Consider the following 24,616-nt stretch of genomic DNA (forward strand, 5'->3'; position numbering starts at 1 on the left):
TTTGCAATATTAGAAGGGATGATAATTTTTTACATTAAAGTAATTTTTATTTAAAAACATAAAAGTGATTATGGTGTGACTCTTGCATGGATCTGTACCACACAAAGATGTTTTCTTAAGTCTGTAGGTTATGATGTGTAGACCAGGACATCTCTGCAGCATGACAATATTTTATGTAAAATGGTATTTTGACACAAAAAGATTGCAGTAGGCCAAATTGTGCAGCCCTAGCAGGGAGGGAGCTCTATGTTACACCGTATACAGAGTTTGGAAAAAAACTTTGTTTCTTCTGAAGCAGTGGAAGTTAAATATTGCCTAAAGGGGAAAAAATTAGGAATGGAAAGGAACAGGTGTTTTCTCCTTTCGACACACCTACCTCTCCTTTGCTGAGTCATGATTTGTCAGCGGGGTCAGAGAAAACTCTTTGTTGCTCTGCTGTGACAAGCGAGGGAGTCACATCTTTTTTTCTACTTTGCCCGTCTGAACCTTCCATGCTTCAATGTCTCGCTTCTGCCCCCTCCTTTTGATCTGTATGTGTATATGTGTGTATTTGAGGTTGATGTAGTAGGAAGTTTAGTGCAGTTTAGTGCGATTAAGCTTCATAAGCCATCTTATCAGCTGTCTTCTGGATGATATGCACTCGCATACATTCACATTTATCCACTTCTTTCCAAACTCCTGATGATTTACTTTTCTTTTCCCTCTTTTGCACCCTCTCTCTTCCCTCCCTCCCTCCCTTCTCTGCTGACTCACAGGTGGTGTCCTCCCATCAGAAACGCACACGCCCTCTGACACATGGCTGACAGCGGGAGACGGAAGGGGCGAGAGTGAGTACGGGACTGACAGAGATACAGAAACACGCACACTGAAAGAAAGAGGCAGTCGGCCATCTGTGGTCGGTCCCCTGCTATTCTGCAGCTGTGTTGGAGTCGGCAACGGTTCTGAGCTCCGTCAGGACTTCAGAAACCCCAGAGTGAGATAAGGGTGTTCTCCCTACATCTCATTGCTCAGGGGATGAGCCTCGGCTGGGGCAATGTTAAGGCTTCACTGGCCTTGGATGCGGCCCCTGGGGGTGCTTCTACGGAGGGGTGGGTGATACCCCAGCTGGATCTTCTGCTGTCGCCATCCTCCACAGCTGTCATTAGCGGCTGATGAGCTGCTGCTAGAGAGGAAACGGAGAAGGTGCCTGTGGAGAGAGGAGGAACTTACAGCTGTTATTAAGAGGCCCAGAGCTCTCGGACAAGAATTCATCCTTCTTTCTTCCTCTGCAAGAGTGGAACCCTTTAAAGCTGTTTCGGGTGCCACCATGTAAGGATATCGAATTTGGAAATAATCGTTTTTAAGACATCTCTTTTCAGGTGTTTTTTTTAAAAATTTTATTACAGTGTTGACATGCCTCTGACAATGGTCACTATGCAGTTAAAAGACATATTTTTTCAGCAAACTGATTCAGTATTTAGACATAAACTTGTTTTCTCTCTCAACTGAAGGAGTTTCGACATTTAATCCATCTACTGTTTTTTGGGTCAAGCTATTTTGTTTTTGTTTTACACTTTGATATTGTTTTCACTTTTCTATGTCCTGAAGGACATTGGTCACCATGGCAGCAGCCTATCGTGTCGTGGTGAGCAGTGTCAGCTGCTACAACAGTGTGGTAGTTGACCGGCGAACTCACTCCCATGCTGTGCACTACTGCTCGGGGCCATGTGGGGCGCTGTCCCAGGGACTAGACTGTACCGTCGCACACCGCGGCACCTGCTCCGAGCTGATTATTGCACCTGACACTGCATACACTGACGCAAACGGCTCACTCATACACTCCCATAACATGATCACTCAACAACTCCACAACCATGGTAAAGTGACTGTTACCATGGATACAACTTATAATGGTGGTTTAGAGAGGGTGGACAGCAGTGGCAATTTGTGTTTAGGGGAGGATAGCCCCACATGGCGTGGTAAAAAGGCACCCAGTGGCGGAGGCTCGACTGGGAACCTGAGCTCCTCTGGCAGTCTGAAGGACATCACTGAAGAAGCTATCAACCTGGCCAGTGGTAAGCTCAAAGAGTTTTCTTTTGACAAGCTCCGCCTCTCTTCCTCCAGCCATGTCACCTTCCGGAAAGGTCGTAAGGTCCGTCCTGACTCTCTCAGTCGTCGCTCCACCGACCTGGAGATCATCTACGGCCACTTCAGCTCCAATATCACCACAAACGGAACTGCTAATGGCATGACAAATGGCACAGGTCCATCTAATGATGAGAACCTTACACCATTTGTGCCAGGGAAGGTAGCAGGCCTGGAGGAGACAAAGCTAAAGGGCAGCACAGCCACCTTGTCGGCCATCACCAAATTGAGTGGTGGATCAACAAGCAGCCTATCGAGTATTGGGTCTTTGGACCACAATCTGACCACAATGGCCTCCCTGTACCGCAACACTCTGGGAGAGGAGAACCTGATTGCCCGTCTGCTGGAGAAGACACGAGCGGAGGCGGGCACTGGGGGAGCAGGCGGGGAGGACATCCGTGCCTGCCTTGACATCCTACTTAAATGTTCTGAAGACTTAAAGAAATGCACCGACATCATCAAGCAGTGCATCAGACACAAAGCTGGTGGAGGGCCAGAGGATGGCGGAGCCAGTCCTGACAGTGTATATCGGGCCGTGATGACTCGACTCAGCTCCTATTTGAAGAGACTACCTCTGGAGCTGGAGGGAATTGGAAGTTTGGGAGGAAGTGGGCAGGGGGGTCAGGGTGCGCCTGGAAGCGGCCACAGCGATCTGGCTGAGCTGGTCAACACTCTTCACTCCATCCAGCAGGGCGTGTACTCTCCAATATTTGGCAATGAGCAACCTCCTCGCTATGAGGATGTGGTGATGTCACCTCCCCTCCCAAAGCTTGCTCCTCATTCTACATCGTCTACTCTCTCCTCTGTTTCATCTTCCTCCTCATCTTCTTTGAAATCAGTCTCCGTCCATACAAAACCAGTCCAAAGTTCCCCGTCCAGAGCCACTCCACTTACAAACGGACTACAACATCCACATTTTTCTTCTGTCACACAACACACACTCTCTCCCCCTTCTGTCACATGCTCTCCATCCGGCTCCTCTCCAACACACTCTCCTTCCCCTCTTCGTACCTCCCCAACCCCACTGTACATGCACACTCCTCCAACATCCCCCATGGAGGCTCTTTATATTGAGGAGGAGGAGGCAGATGTGGGAAAGACACCTGAACAAGTCTCACAACAGACACACACTCCAACTAGAGGGGTGACCGCTATCCAGAACAAAAATGTGATTACATTGGGTCAACACATGCACCTGTCTCATCCACACCATAACTCTTCAAATGCTTTGCCGGCCAGCACTGGCTACAGCCCCACTTGGCCCTCCTCAGCACCCAAAGCGGTCTCACACAGGAATGATGACATTGACAAGCTGCTGATGGACTTAGAAAATCTGTCTCAGAGTATGAGCCACCCCAGAAACACTGAGCCTCCACTTCCTGCCAAAACCAGGAAGAGAGAAGGAGGCCAGGGAGTCACTTCCAGTGAGGCCCTTACTCAGCCTAAAATGGCCCAGTTCCAAGTCCAAAAGCCAGCCAACCTCCTAGCCATGAATGGCCCTACCACCAGGACTCCCACTCCTCCCCAGGGAGAGAACAGTGAAGCTGTAGTAGAGGAGGAGGATGGGGCACTACTGCTGAGGATCCTTGAGAGCATTGAGAGTTTTGCCCAGGAGCTGGTGGATACTGGGGCGGGGAGCACAGGGAGTGCTGAGAGGAACAGTGGGAAAGAGCGGGAGGTGATGAGGCTCCTGCAGGATACACTGACCACCACTGGCAGGGCTGATACCCCTCTGGAGAGCATAAGCCCACCGGCTGCTCCCATTGCTCCCTCCATGCACACACATGCAGCTTCACAAATCCCAGCTATACCGACAAAACACTCCCTGGCAAACACACCTGCAGTTTCACCTGCACCGACACCTACATCTGAAGTTGCGTGCAATGCTACATCCGAAGCTTCACCCAAACCTACACCTAAAGCTGCCCCCAAACCTATGCCCACACCCATACCTGAGCCTAAAACTGAGGCTACAGATAAAGTTGCAGAAGCCTCTACAGGTGCGACTGACACAACATCCATCCCTGCCCCTGTAATGCCTGCACCTGCAAGCCTGCATTCCTCCACACATTCAGCTGAACCTACACCTGTGGCTGCACCTGAAGCTCCAGCCCCTGTTGCAATCCCAATTGTGGTAGCCGCAAGAGATGCTGTAGATGCTGTTGGCGACCCTGTTGCTGTGAGAGACACTGGCTCAACCCTCCTCATCCAGCAGACTCCAGAGGTGATCAGAGTAAGTCAAAGACACACTTTCAAATTACAACTACTGACACATGCACAAGCTAATGGACAGCCAGGGAGACATTTACTGAACAGTACAGTTTCAAACTATTACAGCTGTATCAACTACCATGTGAGATTTTAGTGTGCACATTTTGGTGTTTCAAAATAGGAATTTCAGGGATTTAGATCATGTAATGTCAGCAAGCTGTATGTCACAGACCTGGATTATTATTCTTTGTTGTGAAAACTAAATTAGTCATTATTTCATCCCACTTTCTTTGTCAAATCCCTAGCTCGCTGCTTCATTGAATGCAATGGCACTTCTGGTATTTGGAGTATGATGATGTACAAACAGAGGTGGTACAGCTTTCTTCATTGAAGTCCCATTTTTTTTTTTATTTTGGAGGGTATTTGCATGCTGTGCAGCTTTGATTTCATTGATGTTCTCAGTATTTGCACATAAGTAAATATGTTTCATATTATATGGAAATGGACTGATGGACTGATGATGGGTCATAATACATAGCAACATCATCTAAATATGTATTTTAAATGTTACTGTTGCCGTGATGTCAGAAGCAAATAGACAGGAAGGCTGAGAGTGACTGACTGACTAAGAGACGGACAATCAGGAAACAAGAAACGGAGTGATTGACAGCATTAGATTGAGAATAGCCAATTTGTAAGAAAGCCTCTATTGCTTTCAATAAATGTCATATTAAACGTCCAGGTGAGGATTTTATCGCTGTGACACAACAAGGTTGATGTCACTGTAATTGATGGGCCGTGATGAATAGTATTCATTAGCTGCGATGAACACGCTGATACAGTTTCCCTTTCTGGGCTTGAATAAAAAAGATTGGTCCTTCTGAATCATGGAAAAGAGCAGCTCATTGTGTTAGGAGTGGCTCTTTGTTTGTTGTGTGATGTGAATGTGTATATGTGTGTGTGTGTGTAGGCATGTGTGTGTGTGTTGGCTCCCCTTTTCACCCTGGGGAATATTTAACGATAATTTTGGGTTGTGCTACAGTGGGAAAGAGAGGGTAAGGCAATTGGAGTTTGTGTTTACGTGTGTGTGTGTGTGTGTGTGTGTGTGTGTGTGTGTGTGTGTGTGTGTGTGACTTGGTGTGCATAACTTACTGACACTGCCATGAATAAACTTAGAAAGGGGGGGTTACCTTAGCTTATCTCTGATGGGGGTGTTCAACAGCACATTGTGGATTTAGGTAATTATCTATGACAGACAAACACCAATTATCAACACCAAGACAGAGCATCAAATCATTACTGCCTCACTTCCTTTGTTTTCTTTTCTCCTTTACTAATTTGCTTATTTCTTTGCTCTCCCATCGTTCCTCCTTCTCCACACCACTGTTTGTTTATGTTTATTTACTGAGCTGTGTAACCTTATGCCCTGCTGATATGTAGGGCACCTATTTATGAGGTTACCATGGTAGCTGCCACAGAACAGAACAGCCAGCAACCGAACACATCATTACGCGTCCTCTGTCTGCTTATTTATCCCTCCTTCCTCTCTTTTTTTTGATATCCTGCTCCTCTGCCTCCACATTTCTTGTAATCTCTTGCCATCCTTGCATATTTCTTTCCGCTTTTCCCTCCATTTTTCTTCATCCGTGTCCCTTTTTGCTTTTCCTCTCCGTGTCCTTCCTTCACCTGGAGTCGGTCTACGTTGACCACCACTTCTCTTCCCACCCTGTGATTGGCCGCTGTGTTATTTTGGGAGCGGTGAATAACAGTTGTTGCTGTGTGGAGGGCAGAGAAAACCAATGAGAGGTGCTGATTGGAGCACAGCAGGAGGGGGGAGGAGGGTGGGGCAAGGTGGGGTGGGGTGGGGTAGGGTAGGGTAGTGTAGGGTATGTGTGGGGGGGCATTTGTTGGCACACTGAGTGTTAACGGTATCGTTACCCTCCAACCCCCTCCACCCCTGGCAAAGCTAGGTGTGAGGGAGACCTAAATCTGTCCACCCCTCTGTACTATGGCATCCCGCTAACAGACTCACTGTCGCCACAGTGTAAATGGACCTGGATATGTCTGTGTGGGTGTGTTCTGGTGTGCATGTTTGTTTATGTGTGCACATCAAGGCTTTCTCACATGTCCAGGTGTTCCTGTATTAATGTATCTGTGTGCATTTACATATGTGCCCATGCAAGTATATATGCACACAGGTGTATTCATACGAATTTGAATGAATGTGTGCTTGACTAAGCGTGTGTGTGTGTGTCTGTTAGTTGGCCTGAGGGTAAGTTGACCCAGCTACTGTGGGTCACAGCTGAGTTTGAGAATAGCTCTCCGACACCCAATACCAACTCTTGCACTCTGGGAATTATGCTAATATTCCTCAGTGCCAACCCCGCCTCCTGCTGCAGTTGCACATTAAACTGCCAATCAAACTATAAACAAGGCATGCCCCCTCACACACAAGTGTGACAATGCCCTTGCACTTTCACACACAACTACGCACACACTGCACCTTGGAGAGGTGTAGCTGTGTTTCCCTTGGCATTGTCATGGCTTTGATGGGAAGCTCTGCTAAGCCCTCTGGGTTGACACTGGCCTCAGGCAGTAGCATCCTCATCTGTCTGTGTGTGTGTGTGTGTGTGTGTGTGTGTGTGTGTGTGTGCGGGCGCACACGTGTTTATTGTTGATTCTGCTGCTGACAGACTAATACAGGGCTTTCTGCACCTGTCAGAGCAGACCCATTAATCTCCATGGATACAAGGAAGCCAGCTGATATAAATCAGAGACAAGGCCACAACAGTCAAACTCAGAGAGGGGAGACGTGGCAGCAGTGATGCTGAGAGCAGAGTCGGCTAAATCTGTTTGTGGTACTTGAGGTCAATGGCCCTCCAGTGGCAGTTGGTCTGTCTTTCTCTTACCCTTTTTTATTTTTGGCAAGTAAAGAAGAGATATTTCAGATCACATTTCCCTGCACCTAAATCTGACCTGTATGTTTTTGTTTCAGTGGGGTTGTTCCAGTACAGCCAATGGCGACATGATTTAAAGACACACGTACACTCCTGGCTGTATGCTGAGCTGCCATTCTGAAGGCTTAATTAACCCGCGGCTGATTTGAGTGTATTTGCCAACTGCTGTGGACGTGTTGCTAGGCTAGGATAGTGCTGGTCAGTTACGACTTGAGTTAGAGCTTGCTGGAGCGTTCCGTCCCCAGCAAATTGGTGAGAAAGCAGAAGAGCTTCCCCTCACACTTTGTCCATACTTGGATCTGGACCCTAACTGGAACATCCTCTGCTGAAAAAAGAATAGTTTTGGGGTTCAACCTGCTAACATAACCATTGCGAAATTGAAACCTGCCTTTTAAGTGGAATACATTTTCCTTTGTTGCAGTAATTCCACAAAATGCTGTGTGAGTGAATGCTTTCAGCTTGTTGTTGATGGAGGAATAAGTGCTCCTCTTTCTGACTTTTCCTGCCCATATTTTTTAGCCAACTGAGGAAATAAACTGTTGACCTTTTTAGACAGAAACTTCTACTTTTTGGCATAAGGAGGCTTGAAAAAAGGATAAAAGAAGCGATAAAGAGAAGCGTGGGGACAAAAAGGAAATAACAGGAAGACGGGAAAGCCAAATGAATGACTGTCTGTGTGAGATGGTGGGAGGGAGACTTTTTTTTGTCATCTGAGAAGTAGACTTAGAGAAAAGAAGAGTTCATAGGGAGTTTCTGAAGAAGAGGAACAAGCGAAGAAAAAGAATGGAGATGAGAAAGAGACTCATGGTGCTGGGGGAGAGGGGTGGAGTTTGTGTGTGTGTGTGTGTGTGTGTGTGTGTGTGTGTGTGTGTGTGTGTGTGTGTGTGTGTGTGTGTGTGTATGTGGGAGGGGGGGGCTGCAGTGTACAGTTGTTGACTTTGGGTCGGCAGAGGATGACATCATTCCTCTGCTGCTTCCACAGGAAATAAGGTCACAGTGGGAACCTCGGCCAAGCGGGGAAAGATGCCTGTTTCAACCTAGGCGCACAAGCATACAGATGAATGCATTCATTTATACATGCACATACACACACACACACACACACACACACACACACACACACACACACACACACACACACACACACACACACACACACACAATGCACTGCCAGACAAGGACCTGTGTTGCTATGCATGAAAGAACTTTTCCAATGCAGTTCATACTGCCCAAGGTTAGCCTGGACAATGAAACATTCACCACCCAGCCCTTTGGTACACGCACACACACACACACACACACACACACACACACACACACACACACACACACACACGCACACAGACATAGCACTTTAAAGCAAGTGACATCATGAATCACCACTCCTGCAGGCTGGGATAGCATCCAACTGCTGGTCCCAGTGCAGGGGGCTCTGTTAGAGTGTGTACACTTGCACAGATACTTGTCTGCACACACACATATGCAAGCTTAACTCCTTTTTCTTTTTTTTTGTCAAGTTACTTTTTCCTCCGAAATGTTTTTAGCTCAGTGGGAGGCATTGCTGCGTAAGTCTTTGGGCCTCCCTCAGTGTCACCACGGAAACCACCAAAACATGTTAGGCTAGCTGACGGGACTCCCCTTCCCCAGAATATCAGTTGTGTAATCTAATTGGCTGACGGGGAGGCTCCCCCACAGAATCATGTCTCCAGGGGAGATCAAATGGAGACTGGATATGTTTTCGGTTTATTTCAGAACACTGACAGTGTTGATGTGGGTGTGGCTGGCTTTGTGTATGTGTGTGCTTGTTTCCATGTGAAACAATTTGCCAGTGTTCCATAACATTATGACTCGGTAGAAGCTTGGGTGTCAGCTGCCTCCCCCCCCATCTCCCTCCCTGTTTAACCTCTCCTTTTGAACTCACCTTTCACCCAGCTCCACCCAAATTGGGCCAGGGGGTTTTCTCCAGAAAACTGCCTCATTACTAAAACGCTCTCACCAGTTAATCCAGACAAGCACGTCAGGATTTTTTTGTGCCCTTTGTCCTAAATTTCAATGGTCAATAAGTTTTCTACAACAAATACAACTGAGTTATTGCAACTATTAGTAGTGTGTTACATTGTTTGTATAAGAATGATATCTGAAACTGTGGTTTCCATCTATTAGCATATGGTTTTCATCATCCAAACCAGTCAGCCAAGGTGATTTTTAGGATTGTTGGTCTTGATTATGAGATGAGGGAGCTGAGGCCGAGAAAGGCAGCACAACCAGCATCTTCTGTCAGATCCAGGCTCACCTGTGAGTGTTGGACAGATTCAACATGGTGACAAGCAGAGAGCTGCTACCCTCTAGCGACGCTCAGCCTTGACTGTACCTATGGTGCTGTGTCTTTTTGCCGGCCAGCCTCACTACTGTTTTCTGATATGAAGAGGATCTATAGCTCCATCTACAGGATGATCTGTGATTTAACACCAGTGTGTCCTGGTCTATATCAGAATCAGTTGTATTTACTAAGAAGGTTTTCACAATTGCCTCTCTTTCTTAAGCTATTTTCAATCCTTTTAACTTTTCAATTAAGTAGAGGGACGAACAACAGTCCTGTTTTGAAAGAATTGCACAATCTGCCATGATTGTGACATTATGTGACCGTTGGGAGGAAAGGGTGGTGCAATACACAACAGTTTTCTAAGTCAAAGAGACCACAAAGAGAAACTATTGTCTTATGTTGTGGCTTAAATTATACTGGGAAAATATTGCTCAAGGTGCATGGCAAAGGGATGTTAAGGAAGTTTGTTTAGTGCATGGTCTGAAGAGTAGGATCGTTACTAATGCAACTTTTTAGTGTTGCTCACTTATGTGCATTCTTATGTTTCTTCTTGCATATTCTTCAGTGCTACCTGACCTTCTCCCTATAAGATTTGTTAGTGATATCACAGGGCTGCAGCAAAATGTGCAGTGGCTACATCTATCTGCTGACACGTCTCTCCCTCCTACTGTAACATTCCAGTCTATCTTTACTCTTCTGTCTGAAAAAGAGAGGAAACAGGAGCTGATCTGCTCTGCCATTGGCTGAGTGAAGTACTAGTGACAGCTCTCTCACTGCAGCTCCAGGCTGAGGCTCATCACTATTGCTGATGTAGGGTTAGCTCACTTACTCTTAAAATAGCCATGGGAAGGTAATGCAAAACCTGCCCCTGATAGCCATGCGTATAAATATGAAAAGCCAAGTTGGCCGACAAAGGCCTGGAGTTTGTTGTTCTTAGAGATTACATGTTGACAGGCTGTTGTTCCTGCAGAGGGAGATGATTAACTGGGCAATGATCTGGTGATGCAGCTGGGCAACCCTCCCAGAAATAGGCAGTGTGGTACATTTTCTATGAATCTTTTCATAGCATGAGGCCTTTCCTCTGGTGAGCTCTACAGGCTTAACATTGTTATATGTCTTCATGAGATGCATATATTTAGTTAATTAGATATAGTTTTTAGATACTATACTATTGTGTTATATTTACTGTTATTTAAACAGGGAAATGCTCACTCATTAAACTTGTTTGTTTAATCCACATAAAAAACTAATTGCATAAATGACAAATCGCAGTTTTACAGGAGGATATATGCCAGACTATTTCTTGATTGGAAGCAGGAACCTCCTGGAGTCTCCGCTGGTTACCTGGCAACTGCCCAAAACTAAGAAATGGTCCAGCCCATAAACCCCCCACAAAACGGTAAACTATTGTTTTAACACAGCTGTTTTTATAGGTTTAAGCCAACTAGATATAAAGTGTTAAAAAATGAGCTTAAGAGTTGTCTGAAGGCAGATTTTTTTAATCGTTGGACAGGCTAGCTGTTTCCAGCCTTTATGCTATGCTAGGCTAAAGAATGCTGGCTGTAGCTTCATGCCACTCTCTGCAAGAAGGTAAACAAATATTTTCCAAAATGTCAAACTATTCTTTCAAGGCCCCGTATGAATAAAAAATACATTAATACACACTGTCCACAGGAGTAGTAGTTATAGAATAGTAAATGAACAATTTCTTACGACGATGTATCAGCAATACATGAGCCTCTGACTAGTATAATGGCCGGCTTGATTGGCTCTAATTGTTCAGAAGTTATTGAAGAAAAACTAAACCACAAATCACAACAGTGTTATTATAAACAGAGATACAGTCAAAAGGGCATATGAGTAGTAGATCCCTGACTTTAGTGTGTAACATTTGCTTAGTCACAGATCTGTCAAGTTGGTGGATGGAAACAGCAAATGCTGCAGAATTGTTCGAGTAGTTGTTCCTACTAGCAATATAATGTTTAACTTAAACCAACAGGTGGTGGCAGAGTCTTTATGCCTGTTGATAATATATTTCACGAGATGGCATTTTCAGTATTTTCAATTCTGGGCCCGTTGGCTGCTGCTGTGGTACTTGTGACATTTTTTATTACAAGACAGCCTCTTCCTCTGCTCAGACAGCCACAGCAGCTGTGTCATTAACTGGTCCCATGTTTTCCTCCTGTGATTCGGATGTGAGGTAGACTGTGACCATCACTGATTCACTTCATCTATCACGGAGGCAGCACTTGAACTTGGTTCATTCTCTGCAGTTTAAAGAGGAGGCTCCCAAGGCAACTTTGTGTGTGTGTGTGTGTGTGTGTGCGTGTGTGTGTGTGTGTGTGTGTGCGTGCGCGCGCGCGCGTGCTCTCTAGAGGAAGTGAGACCGGGAATAAAGAATAGAGCTGCAATGTGAACTGTGTTTCCTGCTGTTGGCACGGTAACCCTGGGAGTATTTCACCCGCCACTCAGTCCAGGGAAAGGGTTATTGCCATGGAGATGGCATTTGGCAGGCCTGGTGTAAAGTGAGTGTCTGTATAATCACCGAGAAGGGAGGGGGATTTCAAAGTTAAACTTTATTTGTACCAGTGGGCAGTTGGTTTTACTGCAACTATAAAAAATATCATCACATAAAAATGTAAAGCTGACGTGTATAACAACACACAAATGCAGTAATGAATACATACAAAATTTGAATAATTTAACATTTAGCCAAAAAGCTACACACATTTAAGTATATCTACTGTGTAACTTTTAATTTAACAATTAATGACAGTATTAGGTTTAACTCGTTCAATTAAATGCCTGATCATAACTCTGCTAAGTTATCAGAAAACTCTATTAAATCACATTTTCAATCATCTTTCTCAGTTTCACACGTGTGTGTGTGTGTGTGTGTGTGTGTGTGTGTGTGTGTGTGTGTGTGTTGCACATGTGAAGTCTGCCCGGTGCCTGAAGCAGAAATAAACATGAAACATGGTGGCTATATTTACACAGATAATTTTACACACAGCAGACAGCCAATTTCAACGAGCAGGTGTGTGTATGTGTGTGTGTGTTTAGGAAGTTGTTATGTTCACACTATTCAACTTCTCTAAAAGACGGGAAGAAGCTGGAAGATTCCTGTTATCTGAATCCATCGAGGCATACGTGCACACGCCCACACACACACAATTGATATGCCTGACAAATTTGACACATGCTTGTGTGCTAATTAAACCCTTTAGGAGGGCATGTGTGCACAGCGACAGTTGTTTTTGGACAACTGATCCTCTGCTTTGGTCCCGCCGCACTTCCCATTTTGCATGTATTTGATCAATGTTGTGAAGGCTGCTGACTCACCTGTTCCTGTAGCAGTGGGGTTGGATTAGGACTGTGTTGTAGTTGGAGGAAAGCACTTGCAGACATAACGCTCAAAACACTCACATGCACCTGTTGCTCAGCCCCTCAGGCCCCCATTTTTACTTCCATTAGCCCTTTCTGCCCTCTCTTCCACATTCCTCTCACCCTCTCTGCCGGCCTCTTCTCTCCCTAAGCGAGCATCTTAAAGGAATACATTCATTTGTGGGAGTTTATATGTTGCTCAACTTACCAGTTAAAATATACAATGGCATCAAAATCATCTATGTGTCTATTAAATCACAAAGATTGGAGTAATGTCTACCTGAGTAGAGAATGAATCCTTGCTTTGTTGACATAGCTTGGCTGGCAGCGGGTGATTTTAGTGTATGGGTTTAGTGCATGTGAGCGTGCCCCAATTGCTAACTCAGGGCCGCCGCTCTGCACTGCGCTCATACGGCAGTTACAGCTGATAACTGCATCCTGATCAAAGGTGTCATAGCGGAAACATAGCACCCACCCCATGGTGCCCCCTCAGGTAAACACTGTTAGCTCTGTCAGCACTTTTGCAATAGTTTGCATTGTAAGCTGCACTTATTAAAACTGCAATAATTGCTTTAAAAAAAAAACTTTTTTGCCCACTTGGTTACATTAGAACAAGATGTAGAACACAACTTTGACATATTACCATATAAAGTTGATATGGCGAATATAACCCATGTACACACCCGGCGGACAGAGCACAACATTAGCCAAATGATGAATGTAAGTATGCTCACTCTCCTCTTGGCTCTGTTTTTGGTCTCCACCAACTCCAGAGGGAAATATGTGGCTCTTTAGCTGCGAAACACTCTACTGTGTTCACCAGCTAGTCTCTTAATTTGTCTGTCTGCCTTTTGGTAGGATAGGTAGAATATTTGGTTGGCCACAGAACTGACCCACACATCACTGCTGACCTTATGTGTCCCTCCCATTGGGAACAGTTTGTCCCACAAGTTGCTTTCATTGTCAATTGAGCAGACTGCAGCTTTTGTCCCACATGCTGTAGTGGAGCATCTATGAATCTTTAAAGGAGTTGGTTCCCACACCATCCTCACAGTCCTCAAGTCTTGATAAATGTAACCGTTTTATTTATGTCGCTGTTTAGCACTACAGATCCATTCAGAGAGGGTGGTTTTAGGACCAAGCAGAGACTTTTTTTTGGTGAGGGCAGGGTTACACCGACTGTCAGTCAGCGAGGAAAAGAGCACACAGCTGCCCCATGGCATCTGTCCTGGCTCTCTTTACACACACACACACACACACACACACACACACACACACACACACACACACACACTTACATGTACACGGAATCTCTTTATACAAAGATTTATGATATCACAAGTGCATCGCTCAAGTTGACGTGGCCGTGCAGAGAAAGTGCCAGGAACTTAATTTTCAGTGATCAGACTGAGAAGCAGAGACAGGGAGAGAGAGAAAAAACAGTTAGGGAGGGAGGGAGGGATTCAACATGACACTAAAAGTTGGTGAGATAGCTCTTGTCAGATCGTGCTCATTTGTTCATAGACACGAGATAGTGATTGTATAATGTTTCCCCCTGCTGCACGGAGGTGAGAAGTGGCCAGAAAGAAGACAATGTGTGTGTGCGAGTGTGTGGGATTGGTATGTGACCTTGGCTTCAGTACAGAGTCCAGTTGTTCCAAAGAATTCAGTAGGGCGTACAGGGAGCGGAGAGGAGTTACCCTAAAAACCCCGGGTGACTCACTTATTTATCTGGAAAGGCAGGACACATTCTACGAGTCTAGCGTGAGAGAGTTGTTGCTCATCTGTTATTAACACACCATGATGCAGTCAATGATGCAGACATTAGTAGTTTACAGAGTGATGGAATACATATTAAAAACGTACGTCACAAGGACGGCAAGAACAGGGACTCCAGGGGATGGAACACCATAGAAATATTGAAGAAAAGCAGGAGAAGAACCAAATAAGAAAATATTGAGGATGTAGAAAAATACACATTGAACCAGCAAGAAACTAACGTGTTGCTGTTGTGGATAAATATCATAATTTTTGTTTTTCTGAAAGGACTTTGTCACTTCGTGGCCTCAGGAAGTGTGAAAATAGTTCCTGAAACGTTTTCATCCAACAGCAGTTAATATTTCCACCATGTCCTCCTAATTTACTATGCTCATGGAGCTCAGTATAGCACTAGAGGGCACTTTCCATCTGTGCTGCTCTGAAACACAACCATAGTGTTTACTGTGCCAACAGATACTGGGAAATTGACCGTTTCCTTTTCTTTGACGGTCCGTGGGCAAGCATTGATATACTTTACATGCTACAGTACGTGTAAACTCAACCGTTATATGTCAGACATTTGGTGAAGTGTCTTAGTCTTGGAGGAATTTTAGCTGGACAACTTAAAAATAGGTCACGTCTGTCTGTCCTGAGGGATCCCCTCTTCATCAGGCTTCAGATTTGTGTTGCTTGGCTCTGAAGTGGTCCTGGTCTGATCTGGCATAGCTGGGAGAAAGGTCAGACTGGAAGATGGAGGGTGTTGCATTGGAAATGTATACACTTAACTATAAATACTCACTATTAATTAGCTATTACCGCATATGCTAAATTCACCAAAGGTATCCCAAAGCTTTCCTTTATGTATTGTATATGATTTTTACCACAACTACTACATTTGTAGTTTAAAGACAACTTAAATCATGATGGCTTTAGAGTCTTGTGGCAGGTGTCAATGAAGAGCTAAAATTATTAGGTGATTGATTAATTATTCAAATACTTGACAGAAATTGTTATTGGACAACAATTTTGATGATCAAATGTCTATCAAAAAAATCAGTAAATATTTTGGACAATTTGAAGACATCACCATGGGCTACACAAAATTGTGATTTTATTTTATAGACCAAAAAATGAATTGAGAAAATAATTTTCAAATGAATCATTATGGAAAAGAATTTGTTGCAGTCTGGTTGTAGGTTGTGATGAGCATTGACATTTTGTAGACTAATAGCTTAATTGATTACATAGAAAAGACCATCAGTAAAAATAATATTGTTTTTTTTTCAAGAGTGACTCTTCATACATTCAGGGCTGTATAATTGAAAGTCAACAGATATAACAGGTACATATAACTGATCAATCACTCCATCCCAATTTACCCCTATGAAAATATTTTGGCGTACTTGTCCTACCCACCAACGCTGAAGCACTGAAGCTTCCCATCTACAGTCAAATTATTTCAATCTCAGACTCACTTTGAGTTGTAACATCCCACTGGCTAACTTTAGTCAAAGGCGGGGACTGAGAAGGGCTCAGGTCCTGCAAAACACTACACACAGATATGCAACATGGCTGAATCCCCCCCCCCAATGCTCAGGACAGCCGGTGTGCCGTGTGTGTGTTGCCAGACCCCGGCATGGCTCATGTTTCATGTTTCTCAGTGCAGTTTGTCAGAGCCCAGCTTGGAGCGGCAGGCACCAGTGAGACTACACCAAATACATACATCCTGAGCTGACAGGGGCACATCAGAGGGTTTTCCGACCCAGAGAGAAGCTGCTGTTTGGGGCTCCGATCGGTCATAAAACAGCCAAGTACCATGGTTCTGCCTCCTGGCCTGCACAGTAGCACGGGAGTCTTAAGGAACATCTCTTTGCACAGATACCCTGCTGGATTACTGCTTTACAGGACACAGCTTTGGGAGCCTGTACATGCGAGTGGAGAAATTCTGTGAGTGTGACTGATTGTCAAAGGCCATTTTGCCTGAAATCACACAAATGCTTTCCTAAGGCGTTTTGCCATTTCTGTGGTTAGTGGATATCTGAACTATTAAGTGGACTTCTTTACCACAGTCCACTCGATTTCCTCTCAGCGGTTGTTCAGTTTGCCGGACAAGCTGGTCTGTTAGTAGTCACCGTGTCAGTAGCTGCACCGGTGGCTGTGTCTGGTGGGGGGTTACGTGTCTCGGCCCCCACCATGATGATCAAGGAGACGTCGTTACGGCGGGACCCCGACCTGAGGGGGGAGCTGGCCTTTCTGGCCAGGGGGTGTGACTTTGTCCTCCCCTCACGCTTCAAGAAGAGAATCAAGTCCTTCCAGCAGCAACAGGTCAGTCGGTGCGATAAGGAGGATGGACGCAAGTTTGGACATGGACGCAAAATGCAGACTCATGAGAAACATGAAGACGTTAGACACGCAAAAAATATTCTCTTTTTTTCGTCTTTTTTTATCTTTGTTTCTCTCTTCTACACACACATGTTCACAGATGTTCATACATTATACACACACATACAGTAGATTCATCTTGTTGCTCTCATACACACAGAGTGACATGTCAGAGACGACAAACTATTCTGAGGCAGATACCAGCAGGGTATTAATAGGGCAGGAGGTGCGGGAATAGAGTGATAGAATGAACTCTGTGAAGGAGAGTGGGAGGGGGAGGACCGCTACAGCTGTCCTGTTCAGTACCCACACAGTGAGAAGGCCCTCAAGAAGGCAGACACCAGGCATCAGGGAGCTCCTGCTCCGACACACTGCGTAGTTTTGATTTAAGCAGTGTTAATTAAATTCCAGTTTGAGGTTATTTCCATTTCATTTTGTGTAAGCCGTTACTTTTCAAGTCATCAGCCTTGAACTACAGCAGATGTGTATTGGACACCTTACCCTGTCATTGCTACCTACATTGTTGTCTTGTGAATTAGATAATGGAGTATGTGGGGAATAAAATAAGTGTGTTCGGAGCTCGTCCCCTATGTATGCCCAGAAGACCATTCTTGTAATTCAAACTCTAATTTTAAAGCTCAACCGGCTCGGTCAAACCATCATAAATGCATCAGAACAGTTGCCATGAGTGTTGCTTATTTTTACCTTATTAGTCATTTAAGGTTCCAGAGATTAGGATGAATTAAGTTAGGCCCAAAATAGTGTTAACTGTCACACTCTTGTGCCGCCTGGAGCTTTTAGCCAACCATTTAAAATCAGTTATAATTGCAGACTATAAAACTCACTGACTGTGAAGTCTCTTGTTGTTTTTTACATATTTTTAGGATTAATTGAGAGTTTTCATCACATCTCTTACATGGATCCCTTATGCTCGTAAAGCGAAGTTGTGTCTTGTCTTCAGTTCTGGAAACAGTACTTAATATCTTTACTTAGTTCTCATAAAAAATGTATGTGGATTTGGGAATTTCATGTTGTCTATACATTTTGATCAGGTCAAAATCATGCAACAATATGGCTGTAAGAGTGCTGTCAATTGGTATTTATAATGCAATGGAAGAATGGGGCTCTGGTTAGGAACAACAAGCCACATCAAGCATACCTATACTGGTGTTGTAGTCAATAGCATGCTGTCTATGTGGTTTGTTTTTATACCTTTCTTAACCTTCTCTCTTTTCAGGTCCAGTCGAAACCGGAGAAGAAACCAGGCACACCTCCACCGGCCCCTGCCCTGTCCACACCCACACCCACCCCCACCCCGACACCACGCTCACCCAGCCCTCCTCCGGCTCCGGTGATAGTCACCCCTCCTCCCCCTGCCATCAACATTCCCAGGTTCTACTACCCCCATGGGCTCCCCGCCATGGGCCCGGCCACCAACCACGACGCAGCCATTGCTGCCATTGAGACGGCCTTCACTGAGTTTGAGGAGGAGAAGGCTGACATATATGAAATGGGCAAGATCGCAAAGGTCAGTAGTTTAACAACAGACATTACAATGTTTATAATTGTAGAAACACCCTTTACTTCTATTTCTAATTTGATAATTCCTAAAAGCAATAACGATGAACAGATCAGCATCACCAAAGGGCTGGGCAATATGAATTATAAATAATATCTCAATGTGTTTAGGCTAGGCAGCGATATACTAAATTTGTCTCAATATTTTTGTGTTTTCTCTAAAATAACATAACTGTTTGATTTAACCCTTTGATGCGTATGATCATAAGTGTGATCATTCTAGCAAACTAATCTGAACACTGACGTGGTGTATTACCATTTTGAAGTCAGATTGGTCTTTGAAAATGTATTCTTACCAAGTTTTTATTCACACAATTGAAATTCAATTTTTCTCTGAAATACAGTTTGCAGGAGGCTGTTTTTTAAAATTATCATTCATTTTGTTTATAATCGAATACTAATTTAGTTTTATTTATTATTATTTGTTTATTTATCATTGACAGACCGACTGTGAAATTGCTTATCACATTCACAGAAGGATCACTTTTAATTTGAAGTCAGTTCTTGGCGCTTTTATTTTGAAGACAACTCTAAGACACTCTTACCTCAACTTGTAACAAAAAACCACAAGGGGGCTAGTTTGAGGCTATCTTCCATTACCGTTTCCAAGAGAGAGAACTCTCCAGGCTCTGCTTCCCTTCAGGTACAAAAACACCTGCCCATCACGCACATCCATGCTCATAGGCTACGCCACACACACTCACCCCTTTTAAAGTTTGTCTGAGAGAGGAAGAGAGCTGCAGGAGAAGCGAAACGCCAAGCAAAAATGACCTGACAATTAATATTTGTACACTCGATACTCACGATATAGTCATTTACTACATCCAACACAGAACAAGCAATACATTGAGTATACTCTATATACTGCACACCCCTACATCAATGCTTACTGGCAGTATTATGTGAGATTAACATAAATGGTTGCATCTTTCATCTTGAAGCTAATTTGTTTTCCTTGGATTTTTTCTTTTTCTTACACACGTTGCCTCATTGATGCAATGCTGTTTTTATGTTGCCACTCCTTTCTAAGCAGTGTGATCACCGATTCTAGGAAACAAACGCTGTGGTGAAGTACTGTACACAATTGATTTTCAGGGTAAGATAATGGTGTTGTTACTTGTCTTTCTTTGCAGGCTTGCGGGTGTCCACTTTACTGGAAGGCTCCCATGTTTTACTCAGCAGGTGGTGAGAGAACGGGCTTTGTTTCTGTTCACTCCTTCATTGCAACCTGGAGGAAGTAAGACAGGCCTCATGTTCATCTAAGAAAGTCTTAAGAAATGTGACGTTGTAACTCTCATCAGCTTATATTAAGCGCCTCCTCTCCTGCAGGTTGTTGCACAGTTGCCACGATGATTCGTCAAGGTTTATCTCCCTGCTAGCCAAACCCAACTGTAACTACCTGGAGCAGGAGGACTTCATCCCTCTAATGCAGGTAAATGTCATATCAACGTCCATCAATCAAAAGCCCATCAAAAGACGAGCAATGCAAACATTACACAAGCTCTGTACTATTCTCTGTGTTTACCACAAACCTTTCTTTTTTTTGTTTGTTTGTTTGACTGATTAGGACATAGTGGATACGCATCCTGGGCTCACATTTCTCAAGGATGCACCTGAATTCCATTCCCGCTACATAACAACGGTAAATGGCATGAAAAATGATATCCACTGTCCTTTTAATGGGATATTATGATTACAGTGTAATGATAGGACTACTGCCATTTTAGTAGTTTGCTGAGTTGGCTATATTGAAGCCACAGCTTGTTATCTGTTATCCAAGTATAACTAAAAAAATTGACAGTATTATATGAGAGTAAATCCACAAACTAAGCTAAACATTAGACAGTGTTACATATTAATGTTGTCCTAGTACTCACATTTGATGTATTGAAGATCAGAAGTACACTCACTGAAGAGAAGTACTAAATAAACCATTATTTTATAACAAAATTATTAAACTGAATTGAAAACGTACATAAAAATATATATATCACTATTATTAATTCCATTGCAAAATCAGGTAGGAGTTAGGATTACATTAGCAACGAATGATAGCGTGTCTTAAAAATGTGACACTGGCAGTGGTGGAGCGTAACTTCATGCATTCACTCAAGTATTATACTCAAGTACAGTACTTACTTTACTTACTTTACATTTCATTTTCGTAATTATTTATATTTTATGCCTCTATATACTTCCATCTTTTAAACTTTGTATTGTACTTCTTAATCCTCTTCACATATTTGACAGATATAGTATTTAGTAGCTTTACAAATATCAGATATTACAGAATTTGTATACAAAACATTTGATTAGGTTATAAAATATGATGTATTATCATAGATTAAACTGTCCAACTGTCCAAAAAATGTGAATATGAAACATTTTGAATGGATTTTTATTTTTTTCATATTGGGGTATTGTTACTTAAATCTGTATACTTCTTCCACTACTGCACTGTGCAAAGCATTAAACAGTCAAAAGCATCGGTATGAAATATCAATGATGTCTCAGAATTTACTCCTACATTGTCAGCAAAGCTGCTTCAGTGCACGTCTAGTAACTTCAGCAGCAGACTGTGTGTGTGTGTGTGTGTGTGTGTGTGTGTGTGTGTGTGTGTGTGTGTGTGTGTGTGTGTGTGTGTGTGTGTATCTGAACAGCTGCAACACGTGCTTTAGAAGTTGGGAGTTTGCTGCATAGAAGTGCAGAGAAGTCCGTGCTCTGATGCATCAGGGGACATCACGGAAACACTGATGCCCCCCCTCAGACCGCTACAGCGGAGGCCCTGACCCTCCACATGCCCTTATTAAGACACTTCCTTCAGTTAAGGTCAGATGACCCGCTACTGTATGAGGCATTTGTAGCCCTGGGAGGTCCATGTACCAGGAAATGTGTGCTAATCCGCTCTTTGCTAAGCCTTAGTGTTGTGTTTCAGTGACAGGCAGCCCAGACCCACTTGTTTCCATTGTATGATAAAGATCCTACCCTTAGTTTGAATGTGGATGAAAATATCAGTTGTAGTTGAATCGGTGGTTGGTCTCCCTCATGGAAAGATGAGGAATATGTTTAATAAGTCTGGATGACAGGGCTTGGAAAGATCCCATGTGAGTTTCATGCTATTTCTATGGACTGAAAGCAGAGCCCAACCAGCCTGGCGGCTCCAACCAGCCTGTCAGACCTTTCGTCCTGCATCCCTTTTTAGACTCCCATTAGCCAGAACTAACAGACATAAAACATTTCATAGTCTCTGTCACCTCTCAACTTTTCAAATTATCTTCAGATTATTTTAAAATTTGTACCCATAATTTAACTTATTTTTAAATTGTTTTGACTTGTGTGCTTTTGTTTTTAATTTCTATTTTGTATTGAAATGATGTATTCATGTGCTTTTTTCTTTTATCTTGTGTTTTGTGTTTCACTGTTACTCAACCAATTGCCTTTTTAGGACAAATACAGTGAACAATTGAGGCAAAAAAATCATAGAAAAAATTATTTCATTCTGCTGAATTTCATATGATTCACTCTGTTAATCAGTTCCATTCGGATACTTTGTCATCCCAGGTGATCCAACGGATATTCTACGTGGTTAACCGTTCGTGGACGGGGCGCATGACCATGATGGAGCTGCGCAGGAGCAACTTCTTACAGACCTTGGCCCTGCTGGAGGAGGAGGACGACATCAACCAGATCACTGACTACTTCTCTTACGAACACTTCTACGTCATCTACTGCAAGTTCTGGGAGCTTGACACTGACCATGACCTCTACATTAACCCCAAAGACCTGGCAAGATACAATGATCATGGTAAGAACAACTTAAAGAGCGGCGGGTTTACTGTCCCCAACTGAAATACATCCATACCTGACACATGGGGGTTTATTCTACAAAAAATGAAGTTCATCAAGAAAGAATCTAGGCCTTAAAGCAAAACAAATATTTCAAAATCAGAAACAGCTACATCGATCCTGAGATAGTTGTATTATGTACAGATTGTAAAACCCCTTGAGGCATATTTTTTGATTTATGATATTTGGCTATATGGATAAATAAAGAAATGTGTTGGTCCCATTGTATTTAATATGGATGGTATGCCAGTAAATAATCATAAACAGATGTCTTTGGATTTGGCACATTCATTTGCTTATTTTCCATTTGTTAGACCCCCATTAGCTAGTGCAGAAAAGAACAGCTGTTTGTCCGAGGCTCAACACTTCCATGCTGTCTGATGTGAAATGCATTACACTGTTAACATAATTATATGACCACCTCACCAAATTTTAATTCAATTACTCTGTGCTTGCGCAAGTGAACTGCATGCACAATAGTTTACAACAGTACCCATTTGTCTTTTTTGCTTATTTTTCTCATTCTCTCCTCTGACAGCCTCCTCAAACAGGATCATTGAAAGATTGTTTTCAGGGGCTGTTACTCGGTAAGTGGAAACACACAGATAAACAAAGGAGGTGATTACTTCACCATAATGGCGGTATTGAATGTGAATGTCTCTTTCTCTCTTGTTTCCAGGGGTAACGCTGTGCAGAGGGAAGGCAGGATGAGCTACGCTGAATTCGTCTGGTTCCTCATGTCTGAAGAGGACAAGAAAAATCCCACCAGGTGATGTACAATGTGACTGAGCAGCTGTTTGAGCTTTTTTTCTCTCTCTGCTTGTGTCTAATACATATGCTGCATCCCAGGCAGATGTCATTTTATTGGCAAATGCAAACCATTTATGGGTGTTTGTGGGTGTATGTGGTGTGTAACTCTGTACGTGTCATATCCCTCTCCAGTATAGAGTACTGGTTCCGCTGCATGGACGTGGATGGCGATGGTGTCCTGTCCATGTTTGAGTTGGAGTATTTCTATGAAGAACAGTGTGAGAGGATGGAAAGGATGGGCATCGAACCTCTGCCCTTCCAGGATTTGCTCTGCCAGATGCTCGACCTGGTCAAACCTGAGAGTTCAGGTTAGTGCCAGCACAAGCACATCCATGGTGTTTTTCCAGAGTTATCTCTAATTTCTTGTTATCGGAAAGCCACACACAGCCACCGTACTTTTTACCTTGCAATCTAAACACATGCATGTGTTTGTGTACATGTTGATTTGTCCAGGTAAGATAACCCTTGGTGATTTGAAGCACTGCCGGATGGCCCACATATTCTTTGACACCTTCTTCAACCTGGAGAAATACCTGGACCACGAACAGAGAGACCCATTTGCTGTGCAAAAGGTGTGAATTTACATCTCTTAAATATAATATTCAGCCATATTGCAGGAGCTGTCAATTATCAAAATCATTGTGTGAGTGTGAAGCAGCCCATAGTTATAAAAAAAACTTGTGAAATGTGTCTCACAATTGAGGAAACATATCTTTCTGGTGACTTTTGAGATGTTGGAGAAGATGATTGTAATATAATAACATTCAGTGCCCTCCAACTTAACAAAATACTACTGTGTCTGGGCTTCAAATATTATTTTTTAATTAATAAGATATTACTTGGAAATTAATAACAATTCACTCACAAAATTCCACCATTATCACTAAAATAATTGCCTTCTGGGTTTTGATACATACCCCAAACATCCAGGTGCCATGTTTTTGTTTGGTTTTAAAGCTACTTCTCTTTTTGTTTCTTAATTTATTTTGTAAAAATTTATGAAATTCTCTCTATTTCCTCTAAAACATGGATATTTGCTGTGTATGTGTTGTTCCAGGACATTGATAGTGAAGGTCCAGAGCCGTCTGATTGGGATAAATATGCTTCAGAGGAGTATGAGATTCTGGTTGCGGAGGAGACTGCAAATGAACAGCTACATGAGGGGTACGATACACACACTTATACTTCCATACATGCTGAGGTCCATTTAAAAAATAAAATACTATCAATCTTTTTAATAGGC

At 43.4% G+C, this 24,616-nt stretch overlaps 1 protein-coding gene across 2 annotated transcripts in view; it reads left to right on the forward strand.

Moving 5' to 3' along the window:
• Nucleotides 1-24,616, forward strand: part of ppp2r3a (protein phosphatase 2, regulatory subunit B'', alpha) — a 56,719-nt gene that overhangs the window by 28,815 nt on the left and 3,288 nt on the right. The window contains exons 2-12 of one of the 2 annotated variants that reach the window (XM_068702357.1): nt 756-4,357; nt 18,377-18,667; nt 19,851-19,954; nt 20,047-20,149; nt 20,285-20,359; nt 22,279-22,522; nt 23,102-23,150; nt 23,243-23,332; nt 23,506-23,681; nt 23,827-23,945; nt 24,431-24,537. In XM_068702357.1, coding sequence (XP_068558458.1) covers nt 1,601-4,357; nt 18,377-18,667; nt 19,851-19,954; nt 20,047-20,149; nt 20,285-20,359; nt 22,279-22,522; nt 23,102-23,150; nt 23,243-23,332; nt 23,506-23,681; nt 23,827-23,945; nt 24,431-24,537 — 4,115 coding nt within the window. In that variant the 5' untranslated portion in view covers nt 756-1,600. Of the gene's footprint in view, nt 1-755; nt 4,358-16,454; nt 17,083-18,376; nt 18,668-19,850; nt 19,955-20,046; nt 20,150-20,284; nt 20,360-22,278; nt 22,523-23,101; nt 23,151-23,242; nt 23,333-23,505; nt 23,682-23,826; nt 23,946-24,430; nt 24,538-24,616 lie in introns of those variants that run through there. The other variant, XM_068702358.1, reaches the window with a different exon arrangement.

This window comes from Cebidichthys violaceus, unplaced genomic scaffold (assembly GCF_023349555.1).
Source record: "Cebidichthys violaceus isolate CVI_PGR_0920_01 unplaced genomic scaffold, fCebVio1.0.p SCAF_83, whole genome shotgun sequence".
NCBI classification, from domain to species: domain Eukaryota; kingdom Metazoa; phylum Chordata; class Actinopteri; order Perciformes; family Stichaeidae; genus Cebidichthys; species Cebidichthys violaceus.